We start from the raw sequence: 17906 nt of genomic DNA, 5'->3' as shown, positions 1-17906 counted from the left end.
CATGAGGGGATGCGAGAAAAGCGTTTTCTTCAAGAATTCAAGGTAACGCGGTGACTAATTGATATAGAAATGGTCATTTTGTGGGTAAAGTATTCCTTTAAGAAGGAAGCTGCTGCTGCTTAAAAAGAATCAGAATATGCAAAGTGATTAGATGAGAACTTTACTTTAATAGTTAAAGCAGCCTGACTACAAACTAATTCATAGAAATACCACATATTGAATAGTTAATGTTTACTTTATTTTTTCATCAAATTTATGCTTTAAATGGCTTTTGCAAACTGGGGCAGAAAGCAGTGCTCGTCTTGGCTTTCCGCAGCAACCACAGAGCTGACAGCACTGATCACGGCTATAATATACCGTGTGTGGAGTGCAACAGATGCTTCTTTTACTGATGTTCTTTGCGTTAATGGGTTGTAATTTTTAATTGGCAACTTCCTCATTCTTTTGCACAATGACTGACTTGTAAAGCTGTCCTTTGTGGTTGTTAATGAATCTGATGTGTGTCCTACTACAATGGCTTCTCTCTTCAGGCTCTGCAGGATTCAGCTCATGGGTTTACTTGTGTGGTAAATGTTGGTGTGGTGTTTTTTTTTTTTGTTTTTTTTGTTTTTTTTTTGCTGTACTGTGAGCAACATACAAGTTGTTGTGGAGCAGCATCAACAAAGCAGGCTTCTGTTGTCATGCAGCTTGTGAAAACCTTTTTTTAAAATTAACTATGGCATAGGGCTGCACAATTAATCAAATTTTAATCGTGATCACGATTTTGGCCGCCACCCTTAAATTAACCTCATCGTCGGCGATATTTCCATTTTAAAATGAGGGCTCTCCTGCATATCTAATCAAACACTTTCTACACGAGTAGTCCACCAACCACCAGGGGGCGGGGCTGTTTTTCTCTCCTGAAAAAGCCTGACGCTAAGCAGGATGTGATGTAGTACTCGATGCCACAACAACACACGCCATTCGTAAAAGCCGGCGAAGCAGTGTTGGCAACTTAGCAACTTTGTTGCTATATTTAGCGACTTTTCAGACCCCCTTAGCGACTATTTTTCAAAAAAAGCGACTGGCAACAAATCCAGAGACTTTTTCTGGTGTTATTGGAGACTCGTTCTTACTCTTCTTAACGAGCTGCGGGGGCCGGCGGCTCCTTAAGAAGAGTAAGAACGAGTCGAAGCGGCACAGTCCTCCTGCAGCAGTCTTTCCCAGCTGCAGAGCCGGAGGGGATGTTAACCCCTTAGCGTTCAGCCTGCAAATTGCTAATAGGCTAACAGTTAGCTCTATAGCAGTACAGTGTGTATGTGCTGCTGCTGCAGGAGGTGTTCACTTAGTGATCTGTTTGTTTACAACAAGCACCAGACACTTTAAAAAAAAAAAAAATTAGTGCAATAAAAATACAGATGTTATCCCTAACATGATGAATAATCGTGATTAATAATCGTGATTACAATATCGATCAATATAATCGTGATCATCATTTTGGCCATAATCGTGCAGCCCTACTATGGCATGCTTTATCCTTGCTCAACTGTCATTTTCAGTATTTGTGTGTGTCATAAGGCTGGGGATACTTTAGTGTGCTGATTTACATACTTGCAGGTCTAGCCTGTGAGTAGTTAAAGCACCACATGTAGAGCTGTAACAATTAGTCACTCACAAGAAAAAATAATAGCCAATTATTTTCATAATCATTAAAGTACTTTTTCATGCAAAATGATTAAAAAAAGGTAATTCATAGCTCTCAAATATTAAACTTTTCTGCCTTTCTTTGTTTGAGATCTTATTAAACTTAATATTTTGACAGACAAAACAAGACATCATCTTGGACCTAAGCTGGGTTGGACATTTTTCTCTATTTTCTGAAATATTTTTGAGCCAGTCCTTCAGGAAAAGCTCTACAATGAACAAAATAACAACTGTGTTCACTTTATCCAACATGTGTATTTTGGCCTTCAGTGAACATTGTTTTGTAGCCAATAAGACATCCAGCAGAGCTGTATACTGAACAATTGTTTACTATCATATGGCCTGCTGACCTCCAGCTCTGCAGTCAATGCAAACCGTAAAAGTTATGTTGATAAAGTTTTTGTGCTATGTAGGAAGAAACTGCTGAGCATTTGTCAGAGGTCAGCAGGATAAATAAAGTAAAGTGTAGTTTTTCTCAAGTTATCTAGTGCAAAGACTCACAAGACAAAATACAGCCATGGAAAAAATGATTAGACCACCCTTGTACCTTTAGTTGTACCAGGCATTAAAATGAACAAGAAACTGGAAAAAAAACATGTGTTTGGACAAGTATAATGACAGCAATACAAATAGCTCATAAAAGTTTAATTTAAGAGCTGATATCTAGCCATTTTCCATGGTTTTCTTGTTGATTTAGGTTATCAAGAAAACCATGTATAATGGCTAGATATCAGCTCATAAATTTAACTCCTATGAGCTATTTTTGTTGTTATCATTATATTTGTGCAAACAAATGTTCATTTTATTGCCTGGTACAACTTAAGGTAAAGCAAAACACTGAAGAAAAAGGGTGGTGTAATGTTTTTTTCCATGACTGTATATGGTGCATAAATGGATAATGGAGTGATAATCTAATTCTAATGTGTCCCCAGCCTTTGTGTGCTGTATGTGTGGCCTCTCTGACATTACACACAGCTCCTGTATCGTGTTCTCTCTGCTGATCTGTTATTTTCTCACACAGGAGGTTCAGAATCTGCGATATCTGATGTAAGTTACCACGCGACTCGATCAAAGGATGTTTGTTTGCATGTTCAAACATAAGTTATGGGCACGTGTTGAAAGAGTTTGTGCGCCGCCGCTGTGATCACGTCTGAGCTCACAGTCTGTCTGTGCATCACCAGCTCCAGGTGCCATCCCTCAGCCCCTCCTCATCCAGCTGGTCGTGGGACCGCGAGGAGGATCGAAGGCGTCAGGAGAAGTGGCAGGAAGAGCAGGAGCGCCTCCTGCAGGTAGAAGAGCCTTTTCACCAACACAGCAGACTCCTTGTTGATCTTGAGTTGAAAGCTACAAACAAGTGTTGTTGTTGTTTTCAGGAGCAGTATCAGCGGGATCAGGAGAGGCTTGAATCTGAGTGGAAGAGGGCACAGCAAGATGCAAAGGAGGACTTCTACAGGGAGTCAGGGGTAATGCTGCGTGGTCCTCTCAGCTTTTTCCAAGCTGCACAACATTTTTAGTTATAAACGAGTGTTAATGCAACAGATTTTATCATATTTTTCTCTGTAAAGTCAAGTAAATTCACCCCAAGTATGTGGATTAAATTTACTTTTATTTCAGTAAGTTTGTCCTATTTGTTGAACCTGTCACTGAATATCCTGACAGAAAAAAAATCATGTTCCTCTGAGTCCACCTAGTGCTCCGACACAGCTGTCAATCATGTTAATGATGCTCTTAAACGGCAGTGAGACTGTCAAACCAGGCAGCGCTGATAGAAAATTTGTATCCAGATTCACTTACTTCATTGCATTTCTTGCCTCAAATGTTTTCAGGAACCAATTTGAGTGTACATTTTAGCTGCAAAATGAGAAAACTTGGCTGATATGTTAAAAACAATTGAGAAAATGTTCTCATGTTTTTCTGCCTCGTTCAGCCTTAGGACTTTAGCTCTTGATTGACAGTACTTTTATAAACATAACCCACATAATGTGGCCATACCCTTATCAAGATCCTAACATTTCAAGTTTTTTTTTTCAACATTATAATGACATAACACTGATTTAAAGCACAAGTTGGTATTTTTAATCAGAAGCTGTGAGACATCTGTGAGTACAGTGGTGACAGGAATAAGTGAATCCTGTTACATCTCACCTTTACTGCTAATTAGATTCACAGTTGAATTCAATTTGAGGGATCTATGGGATTCAATTGAAGGTCGCTGGCCCACATTTAACTTCAGTGGTTTTTAATGTTTCTCCATAATGCCATTTCTTTTGAAGCCGAGCACATTTAAGACGACCAACGGTGGTGAGAGCCCTGCCAGCAGCCGGCTCCGTGTGAATGGATTGACAAACAAAACCAGAGAAGAAGAGCAGAGATCTGACAGAGAAGAGCTGAAAGAAGTCGGATCAAAACCTCAAAGTAATTCTCAAGGAGAGCAGCATGACAAGATTTCTGAACAAGCCTGGTAAATCAACTATTTCCTCTCTTGGTTTCAATGTCACCAGCATCTCAACTCTTTCTATCCGTGCCGAGTGTTACAGTGTAATGTGTGCATGGATTCACTCTGCTTGACTATTAAATGAATGGATTAACACATTTTTAAAGAAATTTTCAACATGGCTTGTTATTTTCCTGACTTGTTTTGATCTTTTGTACATTGCTGCTGCTGAATCTGCTGTGCTTCCTCCTGCTTTTGCTGGGCCTCCCTGCTTTTCATGCTGCACCTCAGGGCTGAGGACTCCTGTGGCTTTGCTCAGTTGTCTCCTGCACACAGGTCAGAACAAGATTAGCTCAGCATGACTGGGGAGTAGTTACTGTGTAACAGTTCTTAATATTCAGCTTTGGGTATAAAGGTCCTGGTGTAGTATGTCTGCAAAGATAGCACAGTGTTGTTGTGCTAAAATAATGAATATGATGCAAGATGATTGGCTGGATGGGTATTGTTTACAAATACCTTTTACCTCTTGTGAAAGGATAACCCAACTTGAAGCCAACATCAACATGCAACCAGTTTGGTGCAGAACCTAAAAGCCAAATTTTCTGAACCCTAAGCATTTTTTTTGTCCTGTCACATTTTACATTTTCACTGTGGCCTCAATTTTCACTGCAATATCAAAATCCTGCTCCTTTTATAGAAACGGCACAACCTTGGCTAGAAGTAGACAGAACTCTGTGGCTATTGTGCAGTTTGACACAGCTATAATAATAAATCATAAAAAAGAAAATAATTTATTTTAGAAAAATGTCCCAAGTAACCACAAGTGTTGCCAATATTGGTGGGAAATGGTGGCTCCACTTGCTATACATATTAAACTAGCCTCTCTTGGCCTCTCCTCTCTGCCTGTGTAAAGTGCCTGCAGTTTGGCCAAGTTTCACTGAATATTGGTCATGTGACAGTTGGTCTCAGCCAAGTCTTTCATGGCTTCTCAGTTGCACTGAGGTGCAGAGAATTTAATGTTTTTTACAGGATCTGCTTAGTGTAAATGGTTAATTTTTGGTTAATTTTTGATTTGAATACTTTTACCTTTTACTGATGGAAGTGTTTGTCATAAGTGGTGTAATTTTGGCTTTTTTTCTCCAAGAAAACATGCTATTCAAACTTGCCAGTGGGTTTTGGGGTTCAAAGGGTTAAAGAGAAGTAATTTTCTTTTTGTAGAATCATGTAAACTGTCTTTTTTTTTTTTTTCTCCCACAGGGCGAAGTCCTTGTCTACCCCAGCATTAGCCGGCCCCCACAAACAGATGAGAGGTAAGTCTGTCCTCTCTGTCATTATGTTTCCTCTCTGTTCTGGTGATGTCCCGGGCTGACCCCGCTAAACTGTGATTGGTCCAGATGATGAGAGGACAAGAAAAGGACAGTCTGTGTCAAGGGTTGAGAAAGACAGGCAGCAGATTTTGGAGGAGATGAAGAAAAGGACTCAGCTTCTGACTGACAACAGCTGGATACGTCAGCGCAGCAGCAGCTTCTACAAGGAGCCGATCTACGTCGGGGTTCCTATGAAGAGGTCGGTGTGGAGTGGGACCATAAACATTTTTATTCTTTTAACTTATAGATATCACCATGAAATTTCCCCAGTTTATTTACATTAAGACAGATTTTTTTTTTTTTCTGCAGGTTCTGAAATGTTATGATTAGATATGCAAATGAGATGTGAACTCATCCAATATTCTCTAATTTGCATATACATCCAGGACATAAATCTAAATATTGGATAAGGCAAAGTTATTTTCAAAAATTGTAAAAGTCCATTTTTATTGTTTTTAGAAACAAAGTCTTATAATTATTAGTATAAATGAATGATATAAAGACAAACTGCTCTGTACAAACCTTAACAATATAGTTAGAAATAAAACAGGCAAGTTTGGTGAATGTAAGTGTAGCTGAAGTTGAGATTTATGGCTCAGAGCATGAGGAAAAACTAATTTTGAGAAAACTGCTTTTAACAATATCATACATTCTTAACAAAAATGACTATTTGAAGACAAAATAAAAAATCTAATTCATAGCACCAACAATATACAACATCTAAAGTGCATAATATTGTGCAGGAGAGTGGGAGCTTTCTATTGATGCCTATGAAAACGAGGTTACTACATTCGTGGTACACGCTGCAAAAAAACTGATTTTTTTTAGTAAATTTAGGAGAAATCTACAGGTGGAAATGGTTCAAATATACTAAAATATATACCTACATGTTTTTTTACGTGTGTTTTTAGATGTTTTCATTCAAATATTCTCATAGAAGACATATTGCTGGTGAAAAATAGCCCAAAACCTCAAATGGACCAGTGCATGAAAAAAACAAAACGTTTATGTCTCACCTCAACACTTTCTGACCTGTTTCGTCTTCTCTGCAGGTACGAGTCTATGGACGACCTGGACACTTTGCGTCAGTCCCCGACTTTGACTGCTACTTTCAGTTACCCTCGTCCCCACTCTGCTGCTGCAGGTTACAGTGCTCCCAGTAGGAACTCTTCCTCCCGCTACAGCACTGGATCCATGTTATCCCAGAGAAATACTTTTGACTCCTCTCATCTGGGCAGGTTAGTACTCATCAGAATATAGAGAGCCCGTCTCTCTCGTGCATGTTGTTGTGTGTTATTTTCTGTATGTTCTCTTTTATTTTGGCCTCACGCTGTTAACATGTGCTGCCCCAGGATGGTCAGTGGCAGGAGGAGTTGCTGTGTGTGTGAGCGTGTCCTGGGTAGTGGGGCAGCCATGGTCGTAGAGGCCCTTAGTCTCTGCTTCCACCTCGCCTGTTTCCAGGTGAGAGGTCATGACCGGGTCGAGGTGCGGTCACTGTAGCACAATATGAAATATTAAACTGCCACCAGACTGAAAGCCCCAGCTTCTCCTTCAGCCTATTTTATACACATTTTCATGTTGTGCATAAAAACAACTGAATAGGAAAAAAAGTGGAAATAACGCATTAGATAGATTCATTTCATCACAGAATGAAACATCATGTCTTAATTCATAATGATTACAGCTGTCTCAAAAAAATGTTAATATTACAAAAGACCAATTTTAAAAAGTATGTTTAATATGGAAATGTATGTCCATCTATATGACTCAATACTTGGTTGGGGCTATTTGACTTGAACTACTGGAAATTGACTTTTTCTATATTCTAATTTATTGAGATGCACCTGTACAATATATGCACACAATAATGACAATAGATAAATATAAGAAACAAATAAGCCATATTTTCATCACCCTTTTTCACTCGCATCATCCATGGATATACTAAAAGAACTAGATACTGGACCCATAAAAAGGCGCCTTTTGTAATTGCGTTGGCTCGAGGGAAGTTGTACAAACATAAAACCTCCCAAAATCATAAATTCATAACAGAAGAGTCATAATTTACCTTTTTTTTTGCAGTTCTAGTTGTCCTGTCAACTGTTTTTTCAAGACATCTTTTATAATGGTGGTCAAACCTTTCTCAAAGTTTCTTCGTGCAAGAAAAATAAACGTTTAGCACAAAGACAAAATTGGCCATTTTAAAAAGTGGTGGGGACATTTCCACAGTGTCCTTATGTTGTGACATGACATCATGTTCTGGTGCTTACTGTAGAAAAATCTAATTAGACTAAAGACTTATGTGACCGCACCTTTTACCAAGGTCTGCAGGAGTATTTTTCATATTTATATTCACAATCACATCAGCTTTAACGGCACCACCAGGAGCATTTCTGACACCTCTCTGTTCTTTCCTTACCACTTACCTGTTTCCTAGTCTGGCCTGGTGGTCTTATCTGTGTGTTATTTCTCTGTCGGTCTAGTTTCCTGCATGTGATTTGTTTTACTGGAAGCAGCCGGTCGACTGTCCCGCTTCACTTTTAGATGCTTATTGTGAAACTCTCACTGGCACATGTAGTGGACCTTTGTTCATTAGCATGTAGATGTAAAAGTCAATTCACTTCTTCTTCTCTCTGCTCCACACGAGTTACAGACGCACTTAGCACTTATAGAATATTTATATATGTGTTTTTAAGCAGAAACAAAGCTCCGTTGTTCTTTGCTTGGGTGGCAGACAATCTGGTGGAGTGATTTGGACACAAAGGGGCCCACGTTACAGGTCAGATGGGCTTCTCCTCAATTGTTTTCTCACCTCTCCTTCCTCCTCCTCAGTGTGTGGGCTGCCACCGACATCTCGGAGGAACTGAAAAAGGAGTCCAGGTTCGAGTCCGAAACGGGAAGCCCTACTGTGAGCCCTGCTACTTCCAACTCAAGTGTGAGTATTTGGTCTTTGGAAGACAATGACTTTTAACTGATTCTCTCAGAAACTTATCACACCTCACAGTTTTTCTCTACCTCATGTCATTAGCCTTCCCACATTGCTGTTTCTTTGTTTCCTTTTCTGAATTAATACAATTGTTCTTTCATGGCCAGTTTCCCTACCGTGACAAACAGGAATTAATCCAAATCATGCACTTAAAACCAAAATTACTTGGACTTGGCTTATTCACTGTCCAGGAAACTAATTAATTTACCTTTAAACTGTATTATTTATAATGTTTCTTAACATTTTAGCCGCTGGTGCTCCCTCCATGTGACCAACAGACTGTACTTCAGATCACAGAGGAAACAGCCCAATCACTGGAAACTCCTGTTGGATAAAACTACAATATGATGCGATATAATATCTTGTAAACCTGTGGATCCATATGCAAAGTAGACTCTTAATGGCTGTTTTTTTTAATGAAATATGGTACTAGGGTTTGTCTGTCCCCTTTTCTGCTAATTTGTTTCCAATAAAATGTAGATTTAATATATGAAATAAAGTAATTATGGGGATTATTAGTGTTTGTTTAATGATTTTATTTTAATGTTAGTGTTGCTATTTGTCATATGCTTGTGTTCATATATGATATTTGTCCAATAGCATATTAAAGATATCGGATCTTTCTTGTTGATGTAACCCATGTGGCACATTTTAATTTGTACTGAAGCACTTTCTGTTCTGTTGTAATCTCACCAAGTGCACTTTGGGATAAATCAGTGGTAAATATAAAGCTTGTATTTCTCTTGTGAAAATGGGTAATCTTAACTGAAATGTTTTCGTAAATAAAGTGCACTGAACATCATCTATTAAGGGTTTTTATTTGTTATTCCTCTGTCTACCACATGGTGGCGTATTTGGTCTCATTGTAAAAAAAAAATTCAGTGTCATACTGTGGGTAGAAGTGTCACATGAATGTACCCAAATTATCTGAACAGAGACTTGTATTTTTATATTTTATGACATTAAAACTACAGTACAGATACTTCCAGTGTGAACTGATTCAAGATTGAACAGCAGCTACATAGATGCAGCAACTTTTACCTGAAGTGTTTTATGCTGTCAAAAGAAGCTAGACAGAAGTTTTTTAAATGTCAGCAAACCTTCTGCCTGCCTTGATTTTGTGAAAGAGCTCAACATTTATTAACAATCCGTTGTGTAACCAAATCAGCATTTTTAGAAATCAGACTGACCAAAAGTCTGTGCTTGTCTGCTGTTACGCCATAAGGTATGTGTGTGAGGAACTGCAAGAAAACATTTTCTTTTTTCAGTTTATCTGATAGTTCTTCTGAAATCGAAATAAAGTGACAATTATGTAATCTGTGCCATCAAACCACAGGAATTTGTTGTCAGTATAAATAGATTTTGAAGAGGATTTCCTCTTTATTTATCTGACTTTGCTATCGTGATGTAGGACACAGAATGTGTTTTGTAAGTCTTGTATCAGTTTTATAGCTACAGTTGTAATGTAAAAAGTATAAAACAGCTGATTCAGTGCACTGGAAGCCAGTGTTTTCTTCCTTCTCTTTCTGCTTTCCATGTTTGGAGATTTTTTTAAAACACAATTAATTCCTGAGACCATTCTTTATAGATGCCAATTCCCAGGATGTTTATTTCTGCTGGAAAAAAGAAAAAATCTATTGGCCTCCATTGTGTTGAAGTTGCTAAGAAAGTGTGTTATTTTGGTGGACTGGCCTTTAACAGGAAACTGGTGAAGAAGTTAGAGCAACAAAAGGGAAGATCATTTTCTGTCCTCAGGCCTTTTAAATGGGGAAGTGCCACAAGCAAGAACAGTAAATCCAGTGTCTGACATTCAAAAATAAACATGAGTCCCTGATAGTGTGCTCTGTGTTTTTTAAATTTTATTTCAGAGTTATGTAAATTTAAAAGGTTGTTTGTGAGATACAGATCACCATTGTTCGTATTACCAGGTTACACTGCATTATTGCAGCCTACGTGTGAGTCAACAGCAGTGGAGCAGCACAAAGCAGTGTTTCATCCGTATGAGGAAGTTGTGTGCAAATCGCACATATTTGCAACAGCTCAGACAGACCACACTGCCACTTTCAGAGTCATGTCTTTATGCCACCTTTCAAACCTCTAAGATGAGAAAAGAAAGCTGTGGGTTTTCATCAGAAAGCTGTGGGGTCATTGTGGCAGTGCCCACGTGGTGTTTTTTTTAGATGTGGACTTGAGTCATTGTGACTATAAGCCCCAGTGAACTTAAGTCAATGTTGATGACTTGCAACTTGACAGGAAATATGACCTGAGACTTGACTTGGAGGTTAAAGACTTGTATTGTTTGTTTTCAGTTTAAGTATTGAATAGAAAATAATGAGAATGTTGCACACTGTCAGTGTTGCCTGTGTAATATCACCCGGTCACAAATGATGACGACCCTGTCAGTCGAGCTGCGTGGTCTATAGATCAGATAAAGATACGTTTCAATGTTGATCGCATGAATAATTTAGCCGAGAGGCACACAAAAATGTACACTGAACATTAACAAGACTAAAGTATCAATAGGCTTTGATGTTTCCTTTTGTCTTTGGTAATCTGGAGTTTTTTACATTTTGGTGTAATGTTATCACACTGCAGCATCTACACACACACACACACACACACACACACACACACACACACACACACACACACACACACACACACACACACACACACACACACACACACACACACACACACACACACACACACACACACACACACACAGAGCAAGTAAAAGCCAGTACCTGAGCTAATACTACAGTTTGTCAGTGCATTAAAAAATGTGGCAACAATTCAACATTTTTTTAAACTGAGGTATTTCTAAAAGCAAGTAATCCTGTACTTCAACTTTTTAAGTATAAATTTTACTAGTCAACTTTCACTTGTATTGGAGTAATATTTGACCAGGAGGTGGCTGCAGGACCGATGGCTGCTTGACTATGCTGCCCCCCCCCCCCCCCCCCCCCCTCCCCTATGGCATGTCGTAAGTCTGTTCATGTTGTGAAGTGTATTATGTATGTGCTTATGTTGCTGAGGTTTTTTTCATTGTTTTTTCCTCCTTTCCTTTCCTCACGTTGTGCTGTATTTCTTTTTCTTCATCTCTGACTTCCTGTCCTGTTCACCTCTGTCATATTATATGTGTGTTTTATACGTTTGGACGGGTTGATGGCAAATTTCGTTGTACTAGTACTTGTTACTCTGTGCAATGACAATAAAGGCTTCTGATCTGAGTATCTTTGCAGTAGCGAACATGGTCCACGCTGGATTTAACACTGCATTAAATGGCTGTTATTGCACTGAATGGCTTTATTGAATGGCTGTAATCAGCAATCAGACTTTCCTTGACTTGATTTGCCCCGGAAAAAAGACTTAGGACATGCTTGAAACTTTGACCAAATTACCTTATTTCTCATGGGAAACCTCTTTATGTTGGCTGCTGGAGCGCTGAGCTCTCTGTGGACCACAGAGATGTTAAACATTGGTCGTCCAGCGCTCTTGGCCTGATGGATGGAAACGTTTTAACAGTTTACTGTGACCTGGTCTTTTGGAAGGAAGAGTTCAGTTCCCTGAAGGCACAAGTAGAGACATTTTTCAGTTTCTGTCAAGCTCCATCTGTTAAGGATGACTCTTGTGACTGCAGCCTGACCCGTTTAAATATCACAAGTACAGAAAGCCGGAAACAGCAGAGGGTCAAACAGAACAGTAGGCTACACATGTAGAGACATTAGTTACGTCAAATTTAGCCTGAGAGTTGAAAGATTAACCACATTGATTTAGGCTTTTATGGTTTATTTGTGCAAAATGTCAACTCCAGTAAGTTTTTAAATGTCAAACCAATGAGTGTAAACGGGAATAAGTAACCATTGGACACTTCTGGGACATCTTTTTAACAAGCTACTGTTGCTGTTTTTCTGTTTTTTGATTGTAGAGCAGCCAAGTGGAAAACATTGACCCTAGTCTTTGTCAAATAACATTAAAAACATTAAAGACTCCCATTGCTGCCTTTGGGTTTAGGAAACCTCAAGATGATTATTAATATTATTTTCATGGGAGAAATACAGAACTGCCCTGTTTTTCATCGAGAACTCTCCCCCACAAAGTTTGCGTAAGATGTTCTTTCTTCAGGCCACATATTTTATATTTAGTTCAAAGTTCCCTGCATACAGGCTCTATGGAGAGAAATATGTCTCAAAATAATGTTTTTTACTATCCAAAAACAAATTTCCTTACTTGTGGTTTGTAAGTTTCTATTTAAGTCAATGTGCTGCGATTAAAAGAGCTGCCGTCCACTCTCTCCTCTGGCAAAGTGTTCTCCCAGCAGCGGGGAGGGAGGTGTGTGTGTGTGTGTGTGTGTGTGTGTGTGTGTGTGTGTGTGTGTGTGTGTGTGGATCCCAAAAGAGCAAAAAGAATGACTCAAAAATACGTCATTGAAAGAAGGAATGAATGTGTGTGTATTGGTCTATCCACAAATGCTGATTCAAGACCTCACAGTCAGAACTGCAAATGATAATTAATGATAAATGCATGCACAAAGTATAAAGTATTCTTACATATTAAGAACCATTTGCACAAAGTATTGCACACTTATTTAAATGCGAACTTACAAAACACAAATAAAGAGGTTTATGTTTGTGAATAGCAAAGCACATTTATAAATCATGGCATATTTAAGGATCATGGGGTGCAGTATACCAAAAATACCAGGCTGTACCACTGTGCACTTTATTTATTGTCTACTTTAGTGTTTGGATAGGTTTGTCTCTATTTGTTGTGCTTGTGCACTTTTACTTTACTGTTTACTTTCAGTGCTAGAAACATAATTTTGATTCCTTTGTATGTCTGGTACACATGAAGAAGCGACAATAAATTTGACTTTGACTTTGCATCAGGTTGCATTTTGCAGTTTGCAAGACAGCATGCTTTTCTGGCTATTCTGACCCACAATCGTCTGCACAGCATATTTGAGACAGAGGGTCAAAGTTCAAGGTGCAATGTTGCGATGAAGTAGTATGTCCAAATGATGCATACTGCATGCAAGAGCAAAAGGTGCAGATGCAGCTGCAGTGCTAAAAAGTATAAAAACTGATTCTTTTTCCATTTACAAACAATTTTAAAAACAATTGTCAACATTTTTCTCTTTATAAAACTCTGTTCCGCTCCAGCCTCTGTTACTTAAATCTTGTTGTCTTTGTAAACTTTCTCTCAAGTGTTTAGAGAAAGTTACTTCCTGTTAGTGGTTTGCTTGAATGAATATGAATATTTTTGAGCAACTGAAATGTTAAAACAACATTTAAACTGTGCTCTGTTGACAGAGCCGGTGGTTTCCCTCATGGGCCAACCCACAAGGGATCAGTGTTGGTTTGAGTCTGTCCACAAACCCACACCTAAACACAATGAGCTCTGAGGGCCACTGTATAAAATCTACTCCATTTGAGATTTAATAACTGTTTCATAACTACTCAGATTAGTTCAACAGCAAGCAGCTGGGTGTCTATAAGATAGCTTGACATTTAAAAGCTGACAAACTGACAGGAAGTAGTGAGGAGGAAGTGCCTTGCAGATATCTGGCCAGTGTCCAACATCATTGCTATAACATTGTCCAGAGCCCAAACAGACGGGCAGAGTGACAGAGACGGAGACAGATAGACTGATGCAGTGGCCTGGAATCTGTTTTTACAATCCTCACTTAAACTGGAACGATGACTAAATGTCATGTGTCTGGCCAAAATCCATGGACAAAGACTAAATAAGGTCACCGCCTAATTTGAACTTTTCTTAAAAGTTTATCACACTTACCAACACTGCTTCACTTGCTGAATTGTAGCTAATACATGAGAAGAACAGCAGAGGCTGATGGAAATGTCACTTTTAGTCATAAACGGAAGTTACACAGTATCGGACGAGTAGAAATTTTAACCTGATGATGGCTTTCGATGAAAAGCCTGGGGATCATCAAACTTACTCCAGTTCATCCTGGAGGAGAAATGAATGTTGTTGCCAAATATTGTGGAAATCCGTCCAATAGTTGTTTGTGCTGCTGGTGGCATGAAAAACTCACCAAAGTAAAGTAATTAGGATGTATCATTTGGGGAACACGAATGTCTGTACTCTAACAGCAACCTCCAGGTCTGAAAAGTGAAGAAGTGCCTTAAACCTTTTTCTAATAGCCAGCAGGGGGTTTAAAAAAGAAGTCTGCTTGTATAGAAGTCTATGATAGAAAATGAGCCAAACTCTTACTTGATTTACTACCTCACTAAATATTTTAGAGTGAGTTTATGGTCTCAATCACAAGTTTCAAGTCTCCTTCAATACAGCACAATGTTTATTTTGTAAGATATGGTCGCATTTATAGTAAACTATCATTATCTCAAAATAAGGTGATACTATCTCGTTATAACAAGAAACTATCATTATCTCGTTGTAACGAGAAACTGTCATTATCTCGAAATAACGTGATACTATCTCGTTATAACAAGAAACTTTCATTATCTCTTTATAACGAGATAAATGGGGGATTTTTTTTTTTTATAAGGGTGGCAGCAATACGCTTCCGTACAGTTTTACTAAAAGACACTCAGTTGTTTATCTTCCTACCTTACTAACCAAGCTATGTAGCTAGTACTGGGGTAAGCTGATAACTTGTGTCCAAATATGGTCACGCCTGGCTCAAAAAAAAGATGCGGATGGCCTAAATGTCAAACTAAAGACTTCAAAACAGTAATCCAGAAACCATTTACAGTGTCTACTTCCAGTTCTCCTATAGGCCTAAGTCAATAGTCTGCACAAAAACTTTACAGCAATCTAACTTATAGTTGTTGATATATTTCAGTCTGGACAAGAAGAGGATCGACCAACTGACTGACAGACATATCCATGATTGAAATAAAATTATTTGGATCTAAACTGCAGGTGCTTCAATGCTTTGTATACCCAATGAACAGTGCTGACTGAGAACCAAAACTACCTGCAAAGGCAAAGTAAGATGTGACTTTATAAGTGAAAGGTGCCAAACTGACCCCTTCTCCAGTATCAGTTCCAGACAGAAAATACTGTTTTGTGGAACCTTTGCACAAAAGGACAAAAGTAATGCCGTCTCGATATTACTATTCATGAAATGGCACTACAGCTCAAATTAAAATGACCTCGGCAACAGTCTCACAGACACACTCTTCTCCACATCTTGCCCTTTCAGACAGCTCTGAGAGGAGGTGGGAGGGGTTGCACTTCTTGTGAAAGGAAGCCCGGTGCAGCCACAGCAGGGGAGGAGGATGCTCCCTCTCTTCCTCTCTGTTCCCTGCAGCTGATTGATGCTGGCAGCCTTTTACCTTTTGGTTTACCGGCACAGTGCAAGGCTCAGCTTTGTCACTGGGAGCTGCACCAATCTCCGGTCTGCCGCTGGGAGCTGAGAGCAGCTCAGCAGAGACTGGCGACATTTACACCCTCCCTCTACCCGACAAAACGACACCGAGCAGACAGAGAGATGGAGCCTCACGGTTAGAAGCAGAGAGGCTGAATCCTTGGAGGAGACAGATAACACGGCCGCTGGAGGATCACAGATCTTAATCTGTTTGTTGTCTGTCTGGGTTTACTGGAATTCGACTTTAAAAGGTTTCAAAAGCAAGAAAGCTGCATGCAAAAGCCAAAACAATTAAGAAAATCAATATCCAGAGAAAGTACTTTGAGCACCAAAAGTTACTGAAGTATTCACAGCAATTTCATGCATCCCTATTCGTCTTTTTTAAGTACCTCGTTGAAGAAGAAAAGCCTTGCTTGTTTTGTAGACTGGTAAGGGAAAGAAATCAATTTAAGAGAAAAAAAATAACCCAAAGACAGCACTGTACTTCATATTTTTTGTCCATTTTTGCTCTAAATACAGTCATGGAAAAAATGTTAGACTATTGTTTTCTTCAATTTATTGGTCATTGTAATGCCTGGTACAACTAAAGGTAGATTTTTTTTGGACAAATATAATGACAACAACAAAAAATATCTCATAAGAGTTTAATTTTAGAGCTGGTATCTAGCTATTTTCAATGGTTTTCTGTATAATAACCAAAAGCATTATCAAGAAAACCATGGAAAATGGCTAGATATCTGCTCTTAAATTAAACTCTTATGAGCTATTTTTGTTGTTATCATTATATTTGTCCAAACAAATGTACAATTAGTTGTACCAGGCATTAAAATGAACAAGAAATTGAAGAAAACAAGGGTGGTCTAATATTTTTTTCCATGATTGTATATCAAAACAAGTTAAAGAAGCATATTAAAACAGCTTTATTTTTAAGTGCATCTTAGAAACTGAAAACATGAACTGTCTTTGTTGATAAAAGTCATTTGGCGTTTAGAAAGTTCAGGACAACAGCTTGAACCTCCAATAACTTTTATTTAATTATGCAGATGTAATTTGAAGCTGTAACTCCACATTCAGTTCACAGTTTCAGGCTTTAATGCTCCTGCAGCAAGTAATAAAAGGGGGCTCTACTGTGTGGAGGTTTCCCGCAATGCTGTCGTGATTAAAAATATGATCTGACCAGATCTCAGAAATGGGATAGTAGCAGAATAAAAGCCCGTTGTGTGCAGGTTTGTATGTCTTGTCTTATTGCTGGGATTTCACGTTATAAGATGAAACAGATTGCGTCAGACTGCCCTTAATGGAGTCTTGCAGGGGGACCAAAGTCCTGACTGGAGTTTATTATTGCTTTCATTTCCTGAATCTTACCTTCTTTTTTTTCTTCTCCAGTGCAGTGGCTGACATCATGCTGTACCCGCACACAAGAAATGAAGAAGAAACATTAACCCCAGAATGCACCGCTCTGCCATATAGTATATCTTGTAACTGGAGAGGTAATGAGGTAATATAAAGCTGCAATCCCTTCTGATGATAAGAAACCTGTCAGAATGTAAAACTGAATTATGGTACAGAATGGAAGATATTTGCATTAAATTGCTACAGATTAAAGTGTCACAATTCAAGAGCATCGTCTGGCTTTTAAATGATGGATTGCGACTTCAAACTGTGTTTCAGTCTGCAGAAAGATTCATGAACGTGGATGTTTCTTCTCTCATAAAAGACACATCAGAAACACTTTGATTAAATACAACTTTTCTTTTTGTAGTGGATCACTTTTCTGAGAATTGTTAATGATTCAAGGACTTGGACCCTTAATGGTTTCAGCGCTTGGGAACACAAACACTTTGTACTGAGCTAATTGTGTGTTCAGGGCTTCGTTCTTTGGATAAGTGAGTTATCCAATCTACAATGCACTCATGTGATTTGACATGAGTGTGGAGTTTTGGGATCCTTCAAAGCAGACTTAATTTATAACTGGAACTGTTGTCACAACAGCAAACCTGCAGGTTTGTGGACAGATTTTTAGATCATGGCATAGACAGTAGACCCATTTTCAAACACAAATAGCTTGCTTTAGAT

General features: G+C 38.7%; 1 protein-coding gene across 1 annotated transcript in view; it reads left to right on the top strand.

Annotated features, from left to right (window-relative positions):
* The window catches only part of lmo7b (LIM domain 7b), a 40537-nt gene extending 31265 nt beyond the window's left edge, over positions 1 to 9272 (top strand). The window contains exons 20-30 of the mRNA XM_059358302.1: positions 2705 to 2730; positions 2865 to 2972; positions 3057 to 3146; positions 3957 to 4144; positions 4409 to 4453; positions 5375 to 5427; positions 5512 to 5683; positions 6537 to 6722; positions 6837 to 6945; positions 8317 to 8419; positions 8719 to 9272. Of these exons, the coding sequence (XP_059214285.1) occupies positions 2705 to 2730; positions 2865 to 2972; positions 3057 to 3146; positions 3957 to 4144; positions 4409 to 4453; positions 5375 to 5427; positions 5512 to 5683; positions 6537 to 6722; positions 6837 to 6945; positions 8317 to 8419; positions 8719 to 8741 (1103 nt within the window). The 3' untranslated portion in view covers positions 8742 to 9272. The remainder of the gene's footprint in view (positions 1 to 2704; positions 2731 to 2864; positions 2973 to 3056; positions 3147 to 3956; positions 4145 to 4408; positions 4454 to 5374; positions 5428 to 5511; positions 5684 to 6536; positions 6723 to 6836; positions 6946 to 8316; positions 8420 to 8718) is intronic.
* Positions 9273 to 17906: the final 8634 nt, after the last annotated feature.

The sequence above is a fragment of the Centropristis striata genome, chromosome 2, assembly GCF_030273125.1.
Source record: "Centropristis striata isolate RG_2023a ecotype Rhode Island chromosome 2, C.striata_1.0, whole genome shotgun sequence".
NCBI classification, from domain to species: Eukaryota; Metazoa; Chordata; class Actinopteri; order Perciformes; family Serranidae; genus Centropristis; species Centropristis striata.
The sequence above is the reverse complement of the archived record's forward strand: the minus strand, read 5'-3'. Positions and strand labels throughout refer to the sequence as shown.